Source organism: Thamnophis sirtalis, unplaced genomic scaffold, assembly GCF_051295495.1.
Source record: "Thamnophis sirtalis isolate CommonGarterSnake01/CBP01778 unplaced genomic scaffold, rThaSir2_p1.2 scaffold_10, whole genome shotgun sequence".
Lineage (NCBI taxonomy): Eukaryota > Metazoa > Chordata > Lepidosauria > Squamata > Natricidae > Thamnophis > Thamnophis sirtalis.
In genome coordinates, this window is record NW_028261390.1 from 70,315,507 (window position 1) to 70,332,932 (window position 17,426).

Consider the following 17,426-nt stretch of genomic DNA (forward strand, 5'->3'; position numbering starts at 1 on the left):
TCGGGCGAACCGGTTCTCGTTGAGCCTGGCCAAAATTGGCCGCGGATCAAACCCAACCAGAAGGGGCTCAGCGGGGACCCACACCCCACTTTATTCCCGCAATGCACCCGAAGAAAGGCGCCTCTTTTTTTAAAACCGTCCGTTCCCTTTCCTTCCTTCGGACGGCGAAACCCAACTTTAGCTCGATTTGGGGGGGGGGGTGTTTTTTGTTGCTGTTGCAATTTTATCCTTGTTACAATGCGTGACTAGGAATGCCTGTGTGCGTTGTGTGTGTGTGTGTGTGTGTGTGTGTGTGTGTGTGTGTGAGAGAGAGAGAGAGAGAGAGAATGAAAGACACACATAGATAGATAGATAGATAGATAGATAGATGGATGGATGGATGGATGGATGGATGGATGGATGGATGGATGGATGGATGGATGGATGGATATAGAGAAAGAGGGAGAGGGAGGGAGAGGGAGAGGAAGAAAGAGAGTCAGAGAGAGAGAGAAAGAAAGAAAGAGAGAGAGAGAGAGAAAGAGACACACACAGAGAGAAAGAGAGACAGAGAGAGAGAGAGAAAGAAAGAAAGACAGAGAGAGAGAGAAAGAAAGAGAGAGACAGAGAGAGAAAGAGAGAGAAAGAGAGAGAGACAGAGAGAGACAGAGACACACACAGAGAGAAAGAAAGAGAGAAAGAGAGAGACAGAGAGAGACAGAAAGAGAAAGAGAGAAACAGAGAGAGACAGAGACAGAGAGAGAGAAAGAAAGAAAGAAAGAGAGACAGAGAGAGAAAGAAAGAGAGAGAGAGAAAGAGAGAGAGAGAAAAAAAGAGAAAGAGAGAAACAGAGAGAGAAAGAAAGACAGAGAGAGAGAGAGACTCAACGATGAGGACAGGTGTAGAGAAAGAGAGGGGGGGAAAGAGGAAGAGGAGGCGGATGGGGGTCACCTCGATTTGGTGGGATGTCTCGGAAAGGCAACGCCATTTCAATTCGCGCTCATCCCAGGGGGTCGGACCCCCTCCACTCGCTGGACCCCGAGAAAAAAAAACACACACACCAAAAGACAAAACTTTCACCCAAGCGCTAAAAATGCCAAGGCGGGCAGCTGAGCCCTTCATTTCTCCCGAGCGCTCCGTCCGATTGTAATCTGGGAGGGGGCGGCGTTGGGGAGGGGGAGAGGGAAAGTGAGAAAGACATTGAGGAAGGGTCTCTCAGACCTTCTCCTCTCGGTCCGTGGTCCTCTTTCCCTCCCGGGGGGTTGGGGGGAAGAGAAGGCGAGAGAAGCTTACATCCAAGCGCGCAAGAAATTTCTTGCGTCCCGATTGCAGACTGTTAGCAACGGGCTAATTTGTTTTTTGGGACTCGACGCGTTTTTAAAGCATCTCGCCGCCCCGTTCTCCATAACAAGCGGCGCTCTGGGCTCAGAGAGGGGGAAACGCAAACCCGAACGATTCGGATCCCTACCTCCACCGTCCGTGGGAAACGCTCGGGCGGCGGCGGGCTTGGAAGGATGCGAACGGCGGCTCCCCGGCAGCCTGCCCGCCTTTCCCTCGCTTCTCCATGGCGTCTCTTAACCACACAAATGGGCCATTTTTGTGCATCCACCGCACCGTTTTATACATGATGAGCCGTCGGTAATAGGATTATTAAACAAAAACCGTCTAAGGCGCTGGCGTTAACCTTTTTTTCTTGCCTTTCTTTCTTTCTCTCTCTCTCTCTCTTTTTTTAAATGGCTAATTAGGTTTTGCACAGGAAAAAAATTAGATTTAACGTGGCTTATAGCCCGCCTGCCTTTTTAGTGGATGCTTCAATAATTTGGGGCGGGGTGGGGGGGGGTGGAAAGGCAAGGACTGGTAAAACCCAATTCGGAGAGAGATAATAGAAACAAAATTAACCGTTTTAACATATATTACGGGATCCCCATCCTAGGATCAGGCGAAGGAATATTTTCATGATCGAATATTATATATACATAAAACTAATTATCTCCCCTCCAGCTTTCCGCCTTGATCAATTTACAGCCTGGAAGGGAAGGGAGGAGGGCCCCCTAGCGGCCGAAGGGAGGGCTGCAAGCCGGGGAATCCGACAAGCGTTTTTGTGATTATGTGTGTGTGTTGTTGTTGTTGTTTTTGCAAACGCGAGGCTTAAAATAAAAATTAAACATTTAAAACGGGTCAGGAGCTGGCAGAGGACAAAATCGAACGCCTTCATTATTATTTCATGCAGAAAGAGAGAAAAAATATTCTGATGATCCTTGCGTTTGGGGACTGAGATCTCCTAGATATCATTCCATTTGCTGGCGTCTTGAAGCATCTCCACCATAAATCGATAAAAATGAGGCTCCTTTATTGCCGGGCCTTTAAAGGTGATATAGAATAGAATATTCTGCAACATTTTTTTTCAGTGACGTAACTTGGAATAGTCACTAAATGAACTATACAAATATACAGTAAATATCCCAGGATAAGGATATTGAGGTGGAATTTGGGTCAGTCACCGAGACCAGATATTTTCTCCAAGAGTAAATCACTCGTCCAGGTGACTGATCTGGATTTGATCTCACCCTAAATGAACTGTTGTAAGTTGGGGGACAACCTGTATTTTCTGCAAAAAGATATTGGCGCATTTCGAAACAGGAGGAAGGAATGGAGAAGAGGACATTTTTTAAAAGAATAGAATAGAATAGATTGGATTAGATTAGAATAGAGTAGGGTAGAGTAGAGTAGAATAGAATTCTTTATTGGCCAAGTGTGACTGGACACACAAGGAATTTGTCTTTGGTGCAGATGCTCTCGGTGTCCATAAAGAAAAATAAAACAGAATACATTCATCAAGAATCATAAGATACAACATTTAGTGACAGTTATTGGTTACTAATAACTGTTTAACTGTTTATTTCATTTGTATGCCGCCCTTTTCCCCCCGAGGGGGACTCAGGGCGGCTCACAACTCAAAACAAGGGAAGGGGGGGGATACAAACAATTTGACAAACAGCACAACAATACATAATTTAAAAGCGCAACAATCATACCATTCGAGATAGGGGCACGGTTCTTTAGCCCCAGGCCTGTCGGAACAGCCAGGTTTTAAGGGCTTTGCGGAAGGCCTGGAGGGTGGTGAGGGTGCGAATCCCCACGGGGAGTTCGTTCCAGAGGGTCAGAGCAGCCACAGAGAAGGCTCTCCTCCGGGTAGTCGCCAGTCGACACTGGCCAGCGGATGGAATTCGGAGGAGGCCTAATCTGTGGGATCTAATCGGTCTAATAAGGCATCAAATTATACTAGGAAACAAGTAAAACAATGTAAATCATAAAGATGCAAGCAACATGGTTATAGTCATAAGTGGGAAGAGAATAATAATAATAGAAATAGGAAAGAAGAGAAGAATAATGGTAATACAGTCTTAGTTAATTATTGACAGTGGTGAGAGAATTATTGGATCAGCAGAGTGATGGCATTCAGGGAAAAACTGTCCTTGTGTCTAATTGTTCTGGTGTGAAGTACCCTACAGCCTCGTTTTGAGGGTAGGAGTTGAAACAATTGATGTCCAGGATGCGAGGGGTCTGTAGATATTTTCACAGCCCTCTTTTTGACTCGTGCAGTGTTCAGGTCCTCGATGGAAAGCAGATTGGTAGTAATTGTTTTTTCTGCAGTTCTAATTCTCCTCTGAAGTCTCCGTCTGTCTTGTTGGGTTGCAGAGCCAAAACAGACAGTTATATGGGAGATCCGATTAAAAAACCCGAGTGAGGTGGGGGAATCCTTATTTCAATCAAAACAAATCTGGGGCAAAAAATAATATCATTAAATCTTGTGCGTGTCAAATCAATTTTTTTTTTAAAATCTCGAGTGAATTAAAGCCCCCCCTTTTTTTTCAAACACACCAAAAATACAACGGATACAGTTCCTATCATGCAGATGTAAAATGGTGATTTTTTAAATAGCATTTTTTTAAAAAAAACCCCACCTTTTTCCTTTATTAAATCCATTTTAAAATCAATGCAACCGAGCTGGAAGAGGTTTATTTCCAAGTCAATAGGCTGTTGGTTGAAACGTCTCATACAAACCGGGAAATTATGTTTAATATTTATGGCTCCTTCACAAATTAATGATCCTGTCTCCGCTGGAGAACCTCAAGCAAATCTTACTGCTCTGAAGTAAGATTTGTTGAATTCAAAATTATTTCTCTCTGCGCCAGTTGGTTTCCTTTATTATTATTTTTGTTAAAAAGGCCATCCAAGTTTTATTAGTTTGGAAATAAACCCCTTTCAATTCAAGGTTTACTCCTGAGAAAGTCGCAGTGGGAGGAAGTGGAAGAAATAAAAAACCTTAGGAGGACTTGCTTAACCTTATATTGTTTACATGGGATATTATGTATACAGCCGTGATGGAGAACCTCTGGGATGTGTGCCAGAGGTGGCACGCAGAGCCCTCTCTGTGGGCACATGCTCCGTTGCCAGAGGTTCTTCTGCTTTCCGGCGTGCATGGTCAGCTGGTCTTCGTGGACAACAGCGCACTGGAAAACGGCCTGAAAATGCCCCCAAACCAGGCTGTTTTTCAGATTGTTTTCAGTCCACGTTTTGGCCTGAAAAATAGCTGGGAAATGGATTGAAACCAGGCTGAAAAACGAACCCCAAATAGTCTAGGTTTTTTGGGCTGTTTCCAGGCTGTTTTCCAGGCCGTTTTTGGACCAAAACAACCAGCCAGAAAATGGCCAAAGCCGCCCCCAAAAAACCAGGCATGTGTGCGCCAGCCAGCTGGTCTTCGGGATTCTGGTGTGCCGGTGCATACAAAGACCAGCTGGGCAGTGGGCATGCACATGCCGGCTCAAGAAACATGGACATCTTCCTGGTCAATGGAGTTGCAAGTCCACCTAGAGCCAAATACAATTCATGCATATATGTACACATGCCTAGACATTTGTGTGTAGATAGATTATTACTAATTGAACCACTCCAGTGACTCACTTAATAACGTCGGCACGGGAGGTCGTAAAACGGGGCAAAACTCAATGCACAAAGGTGCCCTTTTGCGACATTCTGGGCTCAGCTGTGGTCGTCGTAAGTCGAGGACTGGCCTGCGTTTGTTTAATTGTGCATTAACGAGTATGGCAGGGTGGTGAGATTGGAAGAGGACCTGCGTGATTCATTGAGTCATTGAATCAAATAAAGTCATTTTTTTGGAGTTCAGATGTAATGAATGAATTAATCAATTAATTAATTTGGATTGATTAATTAACCCAAACATTAATTTTATATGCGGGGGGGGGGAGCGGGAAACCAAAAGAGGGGAAAAAAAAGACACGTGAAAGGAATCTGCAAAACCACATCGGAATCAGATCAGCAGGGATTTAGCCCCGCCCAACGACAGAAAAGACGCCGAGGAAACTACATCGCCCGGCATGCCTCCCGCCGGCAGCCGGGTTGAAGCGGAAACGGGCGGGGAGGGACGCATGCGCGCTACGAGGCGTCAAGCCGGCCAGACTGCGGCGTCTTTTTTTTTCTTCTACCTCCCTCCTTCCCTCGGCGGGGGGTCGGGGGTCACGCGCCTGCGCCTCAGCGTCGCTCCGGCTTCCCTCGCGGTTCGGCCTTCCAGCTTCTCCCCCTCCTTCGTCGAGCCAGCCAAGCCGGGCGTCGTCGGCCATGGCGGACACGACGCAGAACGGGCCCATGCAAGGCGGCGCCGGCGGCGGAGCGGTGGTAAGAAGCCGCCCGAGCTCCCTTCCCCCCCACCCCTCCCACCCGTGTAGGGCCGCTCCGGACTACAGGACCCATCGTCCGCGGCGCGTGGGGGGGTTGGAGATGGGAGATGTGGGGGGGGGGAGGCTGTCGTGTGTCCATTTCCCCTCCTCTCTGGCAGGCGGGGGAGAGCAGCCGCTGGGCCTCGCGTGGGAAGTGGGGATTTCCGCGTGGCCTCCCGTCCTCCGATTAATAAAGCGATCCGTGGGTTTCCTCGTGGCCTCCCATCCCAGGATTAACAGAACTGTGGATTTTCACATTGTCTCCCATCCCTGGATTAATTAAAGCAACCGGGAGATTTCCGCGTGGCCTCCCGTCCTCTGATTAATAAAGCGACCCGTGGATTTCCTTGTGGCCTCCCATCCCATAATTTAGCCACCGTGTATAAGTACTAAGGGAAGATCACTGATTCCCACCCCCACCCTCCATACAGATAATCCTCGACTTACAACTACAGTTGAGTCCCAGATTTCAATTGGTAAAGACCGTGGCTAAGTGAGTTTTGCCCGATTTTGCGGCCTTCCTCGCTGTGGTTGCTAAGTGAATCATTGCCGATGTTATGTGAGTAACCCGGTCCTTAAGTGAACCTGGCTTCCCCGTCCGACTTTGCTTATCAGAAGGTTTGCAAAAGGGAATCGAGTGATAACCGTCATATATATGAGTCAGCTGGCAAGCATCCAAATTTTAATTGTATGACCACAGGCGACGGTCATAAGTGTGAAAAATGGTCTTAAGACAGTGACGTTGTAACTTCAAAGGGTTGCTAAAGAAACGGTCGTAAGTCGAGGACTGCCTGTAAAAAAAATGGAATTGCCTGCTGTCTCTATGCAACCGCTGAATATTTGTGGATTTAATGTCAGGCTTGACACTTCCCTGCATGAACTTTTTTCTTTTGTTCCAGCAATTTCTGATGAGTAACAAGTTGGACACGGCAATGTGGCTTTTTCGGATATTCACAATTTATTGTTCAGCTTTATTTGTCCTTCCTCTTCTAGGGTATGTATAATATTTTCTTTAAAAATCAAGGTGCTCCTGGTCCTTAGGTAGCATAGTATAAATTTTAGGGACACAACACCATATAAGTTTAGGTTGCGTAGTATCCATTTTATAAAATTAGGTTGCATAGTATCAATTTTAGGGACACAACAGTATAAATTTAGGTTGCATGGTATCAATTTTAGGGACACAACACCGTATAATTTTTTTTAGGGACAGATCACTGTATAAATTTAGGTTGCATAATATAAATTTTGGGGACCAAACACCGTATATATTTAGGTTGCATAGTGTCAATTTTAGGGACACAACACTGTATAAATTTAGGTTGCATAGTATAAATTGTAGGGACACAACACTGTATAAATTTAGATTGCATAGTAACAGTTTTAGGGACACAACACCATAAAAATTTTTTAGGATAGCATAGTATCAATTTTTGGGACTCAAAAGAAAGTATCAATAATTTTTAAAATGTTTTATGTTATATTGTCTTGAATGGAGGCAAATACATTGTGTCTAGTTGCATAAGAGATGTCCAGTCAGGGATTAGCAGTTTGAAGTTTCATTGATTTCAGTGGTGAAGATCACGTACTGGATTTAATTTGCCAGTTGATCAATAGAATATGCTTTGAATTGTGCTCAATTGCTGCTTTTTGATTTTAGCCTTGTTATTTGGCCTGGACAATAATGGAGACATAACCAAATCAGTGTGAGTCAGCGGAGGCAAAACTTTCAGATTTCAACATTTCTCCCCATTTAATACTCTCTTTCTTTCCATTAACATTTTTATTTAGTTATAGAGTATTATAAAATACCAAATACAAATAAATTGAAAAGCAGTAGGGTGGACAGGGGAAAGGGAAGTGAGGAAGATAAAGAAAAAAGAAGCATTGATTTCCATCTCTCTCTGTTACAGTTAAATAAGGCATTGATAACATCAAATCATATGCCTTTTGCTTTTTCATAATAATATGAAACGCTGTTTCTATAAAGATCTATCAGTCTGATCGGTAAAACCCAGTCACATTTTCATTCTTTTCCACTTCAAGCACAAAATTCAGAAGCGGTATTCGCGTGGAAACAAAAAGTTATTTATATTCTTTAATCAAAATAGTCAGTTTCAGCGAACTTCTGCAACCTTCACTCATCCATGGTAGGAATCAAAGTGTCCTTCCATTTTTGTGCATGCAATAGGTAAAGATAAAGGTTCCCCTCGCACATATGTGCTAGTCGTTCCTGACTCTAGGGGGCAGTGCTCATCTCCATTTCAAAGCCAAGGAGCCAGCACTGTCCGAAGACGTCTCCGTGGTCACGTGGCCGGCATGACTAAATGCCGAAGGCGCATGGAACGCTGTTCCCTTCCCCCCTATTTTTCTACTTGCATTTTTTACATGTTTTCAAACTGCTAGGTCGGCAGAAGCTGGGACAAGTAATGGGAGCTCCCTCCATTACGCGGCGCTAGGGATTCGAACCGGCGAACTGCCGACCTTTTCTGATCGACAAGCTCGGCGTCTTAGCCACTGAGCCCCAACATCACACACACACAATAGGGTCATTTGAAACTCATAAAACATTGCTAACCTATCTTAACACTTATTTTATTCTTTTAATGTGCCGGAACGCCACAAAGCTTCACAAGAGTATAGAGCCGTTTGTCTTTTCATGGGAGGAATAATGTACTGCCTGGATGTGCCAGTTGAGCAGGGCAGATTTCAGCACCGCAGTGTCGGTGATGCAATTCAATGCTCGTGGGAGGATGACTTGGGAGGAGTAGCTGGTTTGTATGGTAACTTTCTCCTTGGATAATTCCCAGGTTGCACGAAGCAGCGAGCTTTTACCAGAGGGCTTTGTTGGCGAATGCGCTCACCAGCGCCCTGCGTCTCCACCAACGGCTGCCACATTTCCAGCTAAGCCGGGCGTTCCTATCCCAAGCCTTGTTGGAAGACAGTTGCCACTACCTTCTCTATTCCCTCATCTTCGTTAATTCTTACCCCGTCACAAGTATCCTTTTTTAAGAAGGGAATTTTTTTTTTTTTTTAAATGTCTGGGGAGCCTAAAAGTTGGATCTGCTCATTCGTTGCAGGGCTGAACAGAGCTGAAAGACAATTTAAAGGGTTACATTCAATGAATTCAAATTAAACTAGATTAAACCCTATCTTGAGCCAAGGGAGCTGTGGGATTTCATAGGAACATTGAAAAAATAAGAAGAAGAAGAGAAGTCACTGATTTCACGCATGAATAATCTTCACAGACTTCTGACCGGTTAGTAAGGATTTCTGTGAGAAGAGTAACGGGAGTGTAAAAAATCTGTAGTAAACGAAAGGCTGGAGCAAGCTTTCTTTTTCCCACTGAAAAGGACAAAAGAAACAAGGATGGTCGGTTAAAAAAACCCAGCAGTTTATTTTCTTAATCAAGATAGGGTTTATAATAATATACAGGTGGTCCTCGACTTACAGCCATTCATTTAGTGACAACAGCACTGAAAACGGTGACTTATGACCGTTTTTTTACGCTTAATGATCACTGTAGCATCCCCATGGTCATGTGATCAAAATTCGGGCGCTTGGCAACCGGTTCATACTTAACGGGTGGAAACTAATCAAGGAGAGAAGTAACTTAGAATTGAGGAGAAATTTCCTGACAGTGAGAACAATTAATCAGTGGAGCAGCTTGCTTCCAGAAGTTGTGAATGCTCCAACACTGGAGGTTTTTAAGAAGATGTTGGATGACCATTTGTCTGAAACGGTATAGGGTTTCCTGCCTAGGCAGGGGGTTGGACTAGAAGACCTCCAAGGTTCCTTCCAACTCTGCTATTGTATTGCTCTAGGCATTCCAGAATTATGCTGACACACACAGACATTATCTGTCCAATTAGCCATCTCTTCTTTAAAGTCTATTTGGTTCAGATTTCTCCTAAGAGTGAGGGGCAGGGTTTTAAACTATCAGTTATAAAGTAAAATCTTCCTCAAGGCTCACCTGAATCCTGGCAACCGCATGGACAATATTCTTTCCGTACCAATATGACCTTTCTCCGATTCCAGGATTTTAAAAACTTGTCAACTCTTAACTATAACGTTGTGCCCTTAACTTTGGCTTCAGTGAGCATTTTCCCCGTCCTGCTGTTTTCGTTGCTTCATGCTGTGACCTACACGAAGAAAGTCCTTGATGTAAGTATGGTGTTGACATCTAAAATCTGTTTTTCTGATCTGGTCTGGTGGTTACAGAGCAATTTTGCTCAGCCTTGGGAATGTCTGCAGAGGTTCTCAGTCATCCAGGTCACAGTTGTCCCAAAGGTGTCCCCCCCCCCCCAAGAGGCAAATGGACTTTCTTGGTTTTTCTTTGAAGATGTTTCGCTTCTCATCCAAGAAGCTTCTTCAACTCTGTAGTGTATAACCGTGTGCAGCAGCTGCCAAAAAAGCCAACACAGTTCTAGGCTGCATCAACAGAGGGAGAGAATCAAGATCACGTGAAATGTTAATGCCACTTTATAAGGCCTTGGTAAGGCCACACTTGGAATACGGCATCCAGTTTTGGTCACCACAATGTAGAAAAGATGTGGAGACTCCGGAAAGAGTGCAGAGAAGAGCAAGAAAGAGGATTAGGGGACTGGAGGATAAAAGATATTAAGAACGGTTGCAGGAACTGGGCATGTCTTGTTTAATGAAAAGAAGGACCAGGGGAGACATGATAGCAGTGTGCCAATATCTCAGGGGCTGCCCCAAAGAAGAGGGAGTCAAGCTATTCTCCCAAAGGCACCTGAAGGCAGGACAAAAAGCAATGGGTGGAAACTAATCAAGAAGAGAAGCAACTTAGAACTGAGGAGAAATTTCCTGACAGTGAAAACAATTAACCAGTGGAACAACTTGCCTCCAGAAGTTGTGAACGCTCCAACACTGGAGGGTTTTAAGAAGAGATTGAATAACCATTTGTCTAATATGGTATTTTCTGACTCCTGTGCCAAAAGTGGGGGGGAGCAAAGGGGGGGGGTCATGCGTGGGTGTGTCATACCCATAGTGCTATGCAACACACACACACACACACACACACGCTTCCCCTGCTTTTGGCATGGGAACCAAAAAAGTTGGTAAGAAATGTTTTCACTTAGCAAGCAAATACTGGGTTCAGTTGTCGTAAATCGAGGACTATATGCTCGCATGGAATGGATAAAGCAGTTGTGAGATACTACTAACACACACGCTGATGATATTTTTGTCCTCTTGGGGCTACGAAACACGCTTTCAATTTTTTTTTTTAGTGGCATTCAGAGTTATCTCTTTAGGTTTCCAAGGATCAGCATGTTTGCAAAAGCTGGTTCAGGCCTCAGAGGATTAAATGAGTGGCTTTCAGGGTTTATAAATATTAAAGAGTTGGAAAATATCTACAGAGTTTCTGTTTTTTCATTGGCAAATTAGCATAAGCCGGAGCATAAGTTATTTTTCAGGGACATTTGCTTATTTGTTTTTCTCCCTTTTTTTTTAAAGGCGCGGGGCTCAAATAGCCTTCCTTTTCTCAGAAATCTGTTAGACAAATTGAATGCTAATCAGCAAAACATCTTGAAATTTATTGCCTGCAACGAAATCTTCTTGATGCCAGCTACTGTGTTTATGCTTTTCAGGTATGTGGTCCTTTGTACTCCTTCATCTATATCAGTGTTTCTCAACCTTGGCAACTTGAAGATGTCTGGACTTCCAACTCCCAGAATTCCCCAGCCAGCGAATGCTGGCTGGGGAATTCTGGGAGTTGGAAGTCCAGACATCTTCAAGTTGCCAAGGTTGAGAAACACTGATCTATATATATATATTTTCAAGCTATCTCAACTGCACCTGAGGTTTGGAATGCAGTGTTTCCTCTCTCTCCAAGAAACTTGATTTACTGGGTGAAGATGAAGGCTCAGGGTAGTGATTTATTCAGGTTTTTGATTGCCATGAGACCTTTAAAACAACCCCAGAGCTGAACTGCCGAATGTCTGCTCTGGAATTATTTCCAGACAGCCTGTGGGTACATGCATACTTATTATTCTATTTTATTTATCTTGCCATGTTTATGTTTAGATTAGAGGTGGAGACCTTTTGAGAGCTGCATGCAATGAAATTTCACTTCAGTGCATGCCGATTGGTGTACATTCAAAGTGACAGTGAAGTTTATTCTCTTCTCTTCTGTAGAAACCGATTGGAAGACCCGTGTTGATTTAATTATTAGGTGGATTTGATTTTCACGTCAATAACAAAGTCCTAAGATCAACTAAACCAAAACTGAATTTTGTCCCAAGAATCTATTTTCTTTTTTAAAAAATTCCTGCAGTATCTCAATGCTGTATCTTAACTGCTTTCCAGAAGACTTTAGGAAAAGCAGGATATAAATTATATAATGTATTAACTGTTGTTTAAGTTAACAATAGGTCTGCGGGCATTTAGCAGAGGTAGATCTGTATACAGAATAAGAGCCGAGGTGGCGCAGTGGTTAGAGTGCAGTACTGCAGCCGACTGCTAGTTGTAGTTCAGCGGTTCAAATCTCACCGGCTCAAGGTTGACTCAGCCTTCCATCCTTCCGAGGTGGGTAAAATGAGGACCCAGATTGTGGGGGCGATATGCTGACTCTGTAAAACCACTTGGAGAGGGATGAAAGCCCTATGAAGTGGTATATAAGTCTAACTGCTATTGCTATTGCTATTGTAAATAGCTGGGTGTCACTTAAACACACACGTGTATGTATGTATGTACGTATGTATGTTGTGGTCTGCGGAGCTTGCAGCAGATTCGGACAATGAGGTTGGGGAGGAACATGGGCCACAACAGATTGTAACTTCCCAGGGTGAGTCATGTCACTTTTTCTGAGGCCGTTATAAGTTTGAAATATTGTTGTCAATAAGTTGAGGACTACCTGGACTTACTAATAATGGATAACTAATATTGTTGTGAATGAATATCATGTTGCTTGCAGTTCTCACCATAAGGACTGCAAGAGACAAGATAGGTTATTGGTGTTATAAATCGCTTTAAAATATTGGAAAGGGTGGCATAAAATGTGTTCCCCTTTTTCCCCCTTGAATTGTTCGCTGCCCTGAGTGCTCCCGGAGAAGGGCGGCATACAAATAATAAAATACAAATACAAAAATACAATTCTTTTATCACGTTGGGATCTTAAACAGGATTCAGACGATAAAAGATATTTCTTATACTGGGACAAAACTTTGATGAGGAGCAGCCAACTCTCTTTTCGATTTGGGGGTGGGATTATTTTTTGGGGGGGAGCTTCAGAATATTCGTTTGTCACAATTAAGGCCAATTATGTGGGGCTGGTGGTGGATAATGCATTTATAGCCAGGCTAACATATGGCACCATATTGCCGGGGGCTACCCTAGGCACAGTTTCTTGGAAATAAGCCCAATTAAACTCATTGAGGCTTATTTTTAAATAAGGGAATTGCTTTCAGACAAGACTGCTTGGAAAACATCTGCCTTGAACACAGCAGGGTCTGTTCACGAGTGAAACTGGACAGGCAGTTCCTCTTCTCTTATATCGTTTTGCCATCTCTTCATACTTTCTTGGTCTCTTTTTTTTAAAATATTGCCACTATTTTTGGCAAGTGAAGCATGTTAACGTCATGATCTATAAATCTATTTGGGTGCATATCGACAAACAAAATATCGACCTATAAGATGAATTCATTCAAAATGTGGCATATAGGTAGTCCTCGGCTTACGACCCACAACTGGGCCCAGAATTTCCCTCCCCATCCCCCCGTCTGATACAGGTAGATGCTAAGTGAGACAGTTGTGAAGTGAGTTTTGCCCCCTTTTACGACCTTTCCTGTCATTGTTGTTAAGTGAATCGCTGCAGCTGTTAGAGGTTAGTAACACGGTTGTTGAGTGAATCTGTCTTCCCTGTTCATTTTACTTGTCAGAAGGTAGCAGAAGGGGATCACGTGGCCGTGGGACATTGCAACCGTCCTAAGTACATGCCAGTTTCTCAGCGTCCCAAATTTTGATCGCGTGACCATGGGGATGCTGGAAAGGTCGCAAGTGAAAAATGGTCATAAATTACTTTTTTCAGCACCGCTGAGACTTCAAACGGCCACTCAACGAATGGTTGCAAGTCGAGGACCCCATTTCTTTATCTATTATTTATTTTATTTTATTCTATGCTAACTATACTATTCAAAACTAGTACTGTACTGTACTATACTATACTGTATCTAATTTATATCTATATTTACATACACACACACACATATATATCTATTTAGTGTTACAACCCCTGGTATGCCCAAATATGGGAGGAAGCAGACTGCTTCCTATCTCTGTCTATCGGCTCGTCACAAGAGACCATCCAGACAGAAACCCAATATTTTTACTGTTGCCTTTGTTACATTTGTGTTGCATTTGTGCTGATAAATAAATAAAGGGAGACTAGTATAGATCTATTTCAAGCTATTTAGCTCTCATCAGCTAGCCAAACCCTTATTTGGGCATACCAGGGGTTGTGGCACTAAATACATACCTATTTCCCTGGCTCAGCTGATAAAGGAGGAGAACCTTGTGGCTTAGTGGTTAACACAACTGCTTAATATGTAATACAGCACAGGTTCAAATCCCAGTGAGGGTACGGCTAGCTGATGAGAGCTAAATAGCTTGAAATAGATCTATACTAGTCTCCCTTTATTTATTTATCAGCACAAATGCAACACACACACACACACACATATATATAAATAAATATATAAAGGATGTATGCATATGTTGCAGCATAACTCTGGAGCGCTTTAAGCAATTTCAACCAAACTTGGCACACAGATGATTTACCCTCTGGAAACAAATACTGGGGGGAGGGGGTCGTTGCGGTAAGACACCCCTGGGGTTTGAGTGTGTGTGTGTGTGTGTTCCAGCATAACTCTGGAATGCCTGAGTTGTTAAGGAGTGTGGCATCCTAGAGCGTCAATTGTTTGTGACGTCAGTTCCTTCGCAGCTTCCTCTGGAAAGCCAGCCGTGACTTTCGCCCTCCAGTGGGCCAACGGGGAAGCGCCTGATGGATTTGGGGCAAAGTGCCGGGATCGTAGACAGGGCAGGAAAAAGGAGCGCATGGGAAGGGAGAGGGCAGGGATGATGGGCATGGGAGTAGGGAGAAGAAAGCCCCCCCCCCCGCTCCCTCAATGGCTCCCTGTCAGACAAACGCTTCGACGTCTATAAACACCAGGGCGATGCCTGGTTATCTGCTAGTAATATTATAAATCCTATTTTGATTAAGAAAATAAACTGTTCTTTTTTTAACCCACCGCATTTATCTCTCTTGTCCTTTTCAGCGGCCAAGGAAGCTTGTTGCAGCCTTTCATTTACTACAGATTTCTAACCCTCCGTTACTCTTCTCGCAGAAATCCTTACTGCCGGTAAGAGGCCAGGAAAGATTACTCGTGTGTAAAATTACTGTGGGAATGCTTAAGCAGAGAGCTTCTTTCTCTCTCATAGCTGTAATTCCATTTATTTTTTATTTGTTTTTTTACAAAACGCTTTCCCCTTGTCTGTGCCGGAGTGTTTTACAAATTGTGGGAAGAAAATCCAGGTCCAAGTGATAGGCTTTATGTCTTTTAAGATCCGAAGTTTAATCTTCTGCTCCATTTCTCAGTTAACTGGGTTTGGGGACTTCCAGATCAACAATTGTGTTGCTGAACAAAAGCACCGAAAGGGATGCCTTTTGAACCTCTGAAAATCACAAAACTTTGCACAAGTTGCTCCTCACGTATTTTAGAATTGAAGATCGCCCTATCACTTGTGGAGCTGACTGGCGACGGAGCCACAGCAGAGGGATGAAAGAGCCACATGCAGCCCCAGAGCTAACAGAAATATATACCCCCTGTCGATAAGATGAAATTTGCGGTGTATTTTCTACTTTTGCACATTATTGCTGAATTTCTTAAGAGCAATAGTTGTCGAGTACGGCTTGTGTAGCTTCCGGACTTTGCAATATTTCTAGGAGATTTTATGTTGCTGCCGTTAGCCGATTTTGTATCTTTTAAGAATTTTGTTTGCTGTTTTACTCGTTTTTTGCAAGTCACCACAAATACTAAGTGGGCTGTTGTAAGTCGAGGTCTAGCCGTAGCAGAGATGGGATCGCAGCTGTGTTCTCTTGAGTTTCGTAGGTTACATTTGAGAGGGGAAAAAAACAGCTGCTGTTTGACATGAACTTGAAAATATTTTTTTTTAACGTCCCGGCAGACGATCCCAACTAAAGCAAGCGCATTCGAGATCTGCCAACCTCTCAGTGCAAAACTTTATTGAGTACATTATTTCAGCACTATTGAAGGCAAAACCAGCCCCAGTTAATTCCCGCGCAAACCCACATTGTTACAACCGAGAATTCCCCCTCCCTCCTATGAGTGCAGGTCAGATTGTCCAATGGAGCGTCCTTGTATTGTTATGAGAAAGAGCCTCTGTTTTCGGCTGACCCCCTGCAGATGTGTCCTTGGCTCTCACAGCTCTCCTCCTTGAAGCCTGGAACTTGCCTTCCTCCTCACCCTTCCCTCTCCCCCTACGTTGGACAGTTGAAAAGCGATAATGGTTGCAAACGGCATGAACAAGCCTCCAGCTTGAAAATCTATTTCTCTTTTCAGGACTCTCTTCACGGAACTGAGGATTGTGGTTGAGCATGTCATCATGAAACCTTCGTGCCCCCTGTTCCTGCGAAGGCTCTGCGCCAGCAGCATTTCTTTTATAACCAGACTGGCCCCCACGATGGCGTAGCCCAGGCTGGAAACCCCACGTGCATCTCTCTCTCTCTCTCTCTTTCTCTCTCTCTGTCTCTCTTCCTCTCTAACGAACATTTTGAGCAGCTGGAATTTCTGCTGGTGATTTATATAAATTCAGGATCTCTGTCAAGGTTGTATAGAAGTGGTTCCTGCCAAGAATCTGTTTTTGTGGAGTGTATCTAATCTATATGGGTTGTTTTATTTTTGTTTTTTTGTTTTAAAGTCTTGTTTTTCTTTCCTCGAGCCGATGTTTTTCTGTGTTTTGCGGACGATGAGCGTCTCTCACTCTGGGCAAAATTTCATTTATAGGTGAGCATCTTATCTGTGTCGTACAATACGGTTTTCTGTGTCGTGCGTCTCATTCACCCCCAAGGCGAAATGTTTCTTCAAAGCAAGAAACCAAGATGCCAACCAAGGCTGCACGGTCCGGATTGTGCCTAACGAGCTACGGTTTTGGCACTCCTTGGGCTTCGCATTCGAAACACCTTCCTACGCGGTACTTTCGGGTCAGTATTCCTGCGGGGAATAAATGCAAGTCCATTAAATCATCCCACTCAAGCCCCAATCAGTTCTGAACACGAACAATCGGGCTAAACATTTAAACGGTGTTAGTCTTTCTGATTTGTTTTCAAATGCTTTTGGACTGGAAACCCGTCGCCCTCTCTCCAGCGATATCTTTATTTTATTTTATTTTTTCTCGGTGCAATATTCCTTTTCCGCTACCCGAATGCCCTCTTGACTTCGGCTCGCTTCTGAAACTGGGATTCTTAAAATGCCAATCTGTGACACCTTGGAATAAATAAAGATGGATGTTGTGTTTATCCCCCCCTCGAAACTCCTGGTGTTTGTGCCCTAAGCATCGCTCAGCTGGACTGCTGCAGTTCAGCTTCTCGGGGAGATCCCTAAAACACGATTGAAGTCCAATCTACAGATATTGCACGGAAGCATCAGAATGCATTTACAAGCGGCCAGGAAA

The 17,426-nt window shown here is 43.9% G+C and overlaps 1 protein-coding gene across 1 annotated transcript; it reads left to right on the forward strand.

The window, feature by feature from the left end:
- Window positions 1-5,521: 5,521 nt before the first annotated feature.
- On the forward strand, window positions 5,522-17,271 carry TMEM33 (transmembrane protein 33). Its single transcript, XM_087724843.1, has 7 exons — window positions 5,522-5,673; window positions 6,614-6,708; window positions 8,525-8,712; window positions 9,811-9,878; window positions 11,193-11,326; window positions 15,011-15,094; window positions 16,316-17,271. Exons 1-7 carry the CDS (start codon window positions 5,617-5,619, stop codon window positions 16,443-16,445), a joined length of 756 nt encoding a protein of 251 aa, XP_087580969.1. The 5' UTR covers window positions 5,522-5,616; the 3' UTR covers window positions 16,446-17,271.
- The last annotated feature ends 155 nt before the right edge of the window (window positions 17,272-17,426 follow it).

Bases quoted from the DNA above. Each gene is read 5' to 3' on its own strand.
- TMEM33 (XM_087724843.1), top strand. From the start codon at position 5,617: ATGGCGGACACGACGCAGAACGGGCCCATGCAAGGCGGCGCCGGCGGC. The intron at 5,674-6,613 runs GTAAGAAGCCGC...CTTTTGTTCCAG, and splicing joins GCGCCGGCGGCGGAGCGGTG to CAATTTCTGATGAGTAACAA. The intron at 6,709-8,524 runs GTATGTATAATA...GATAATTCCCAG, and splicing joins TTTGTCCTTCCTCTTCTAGG to GTTGCACGAAGCAGCGAGCT.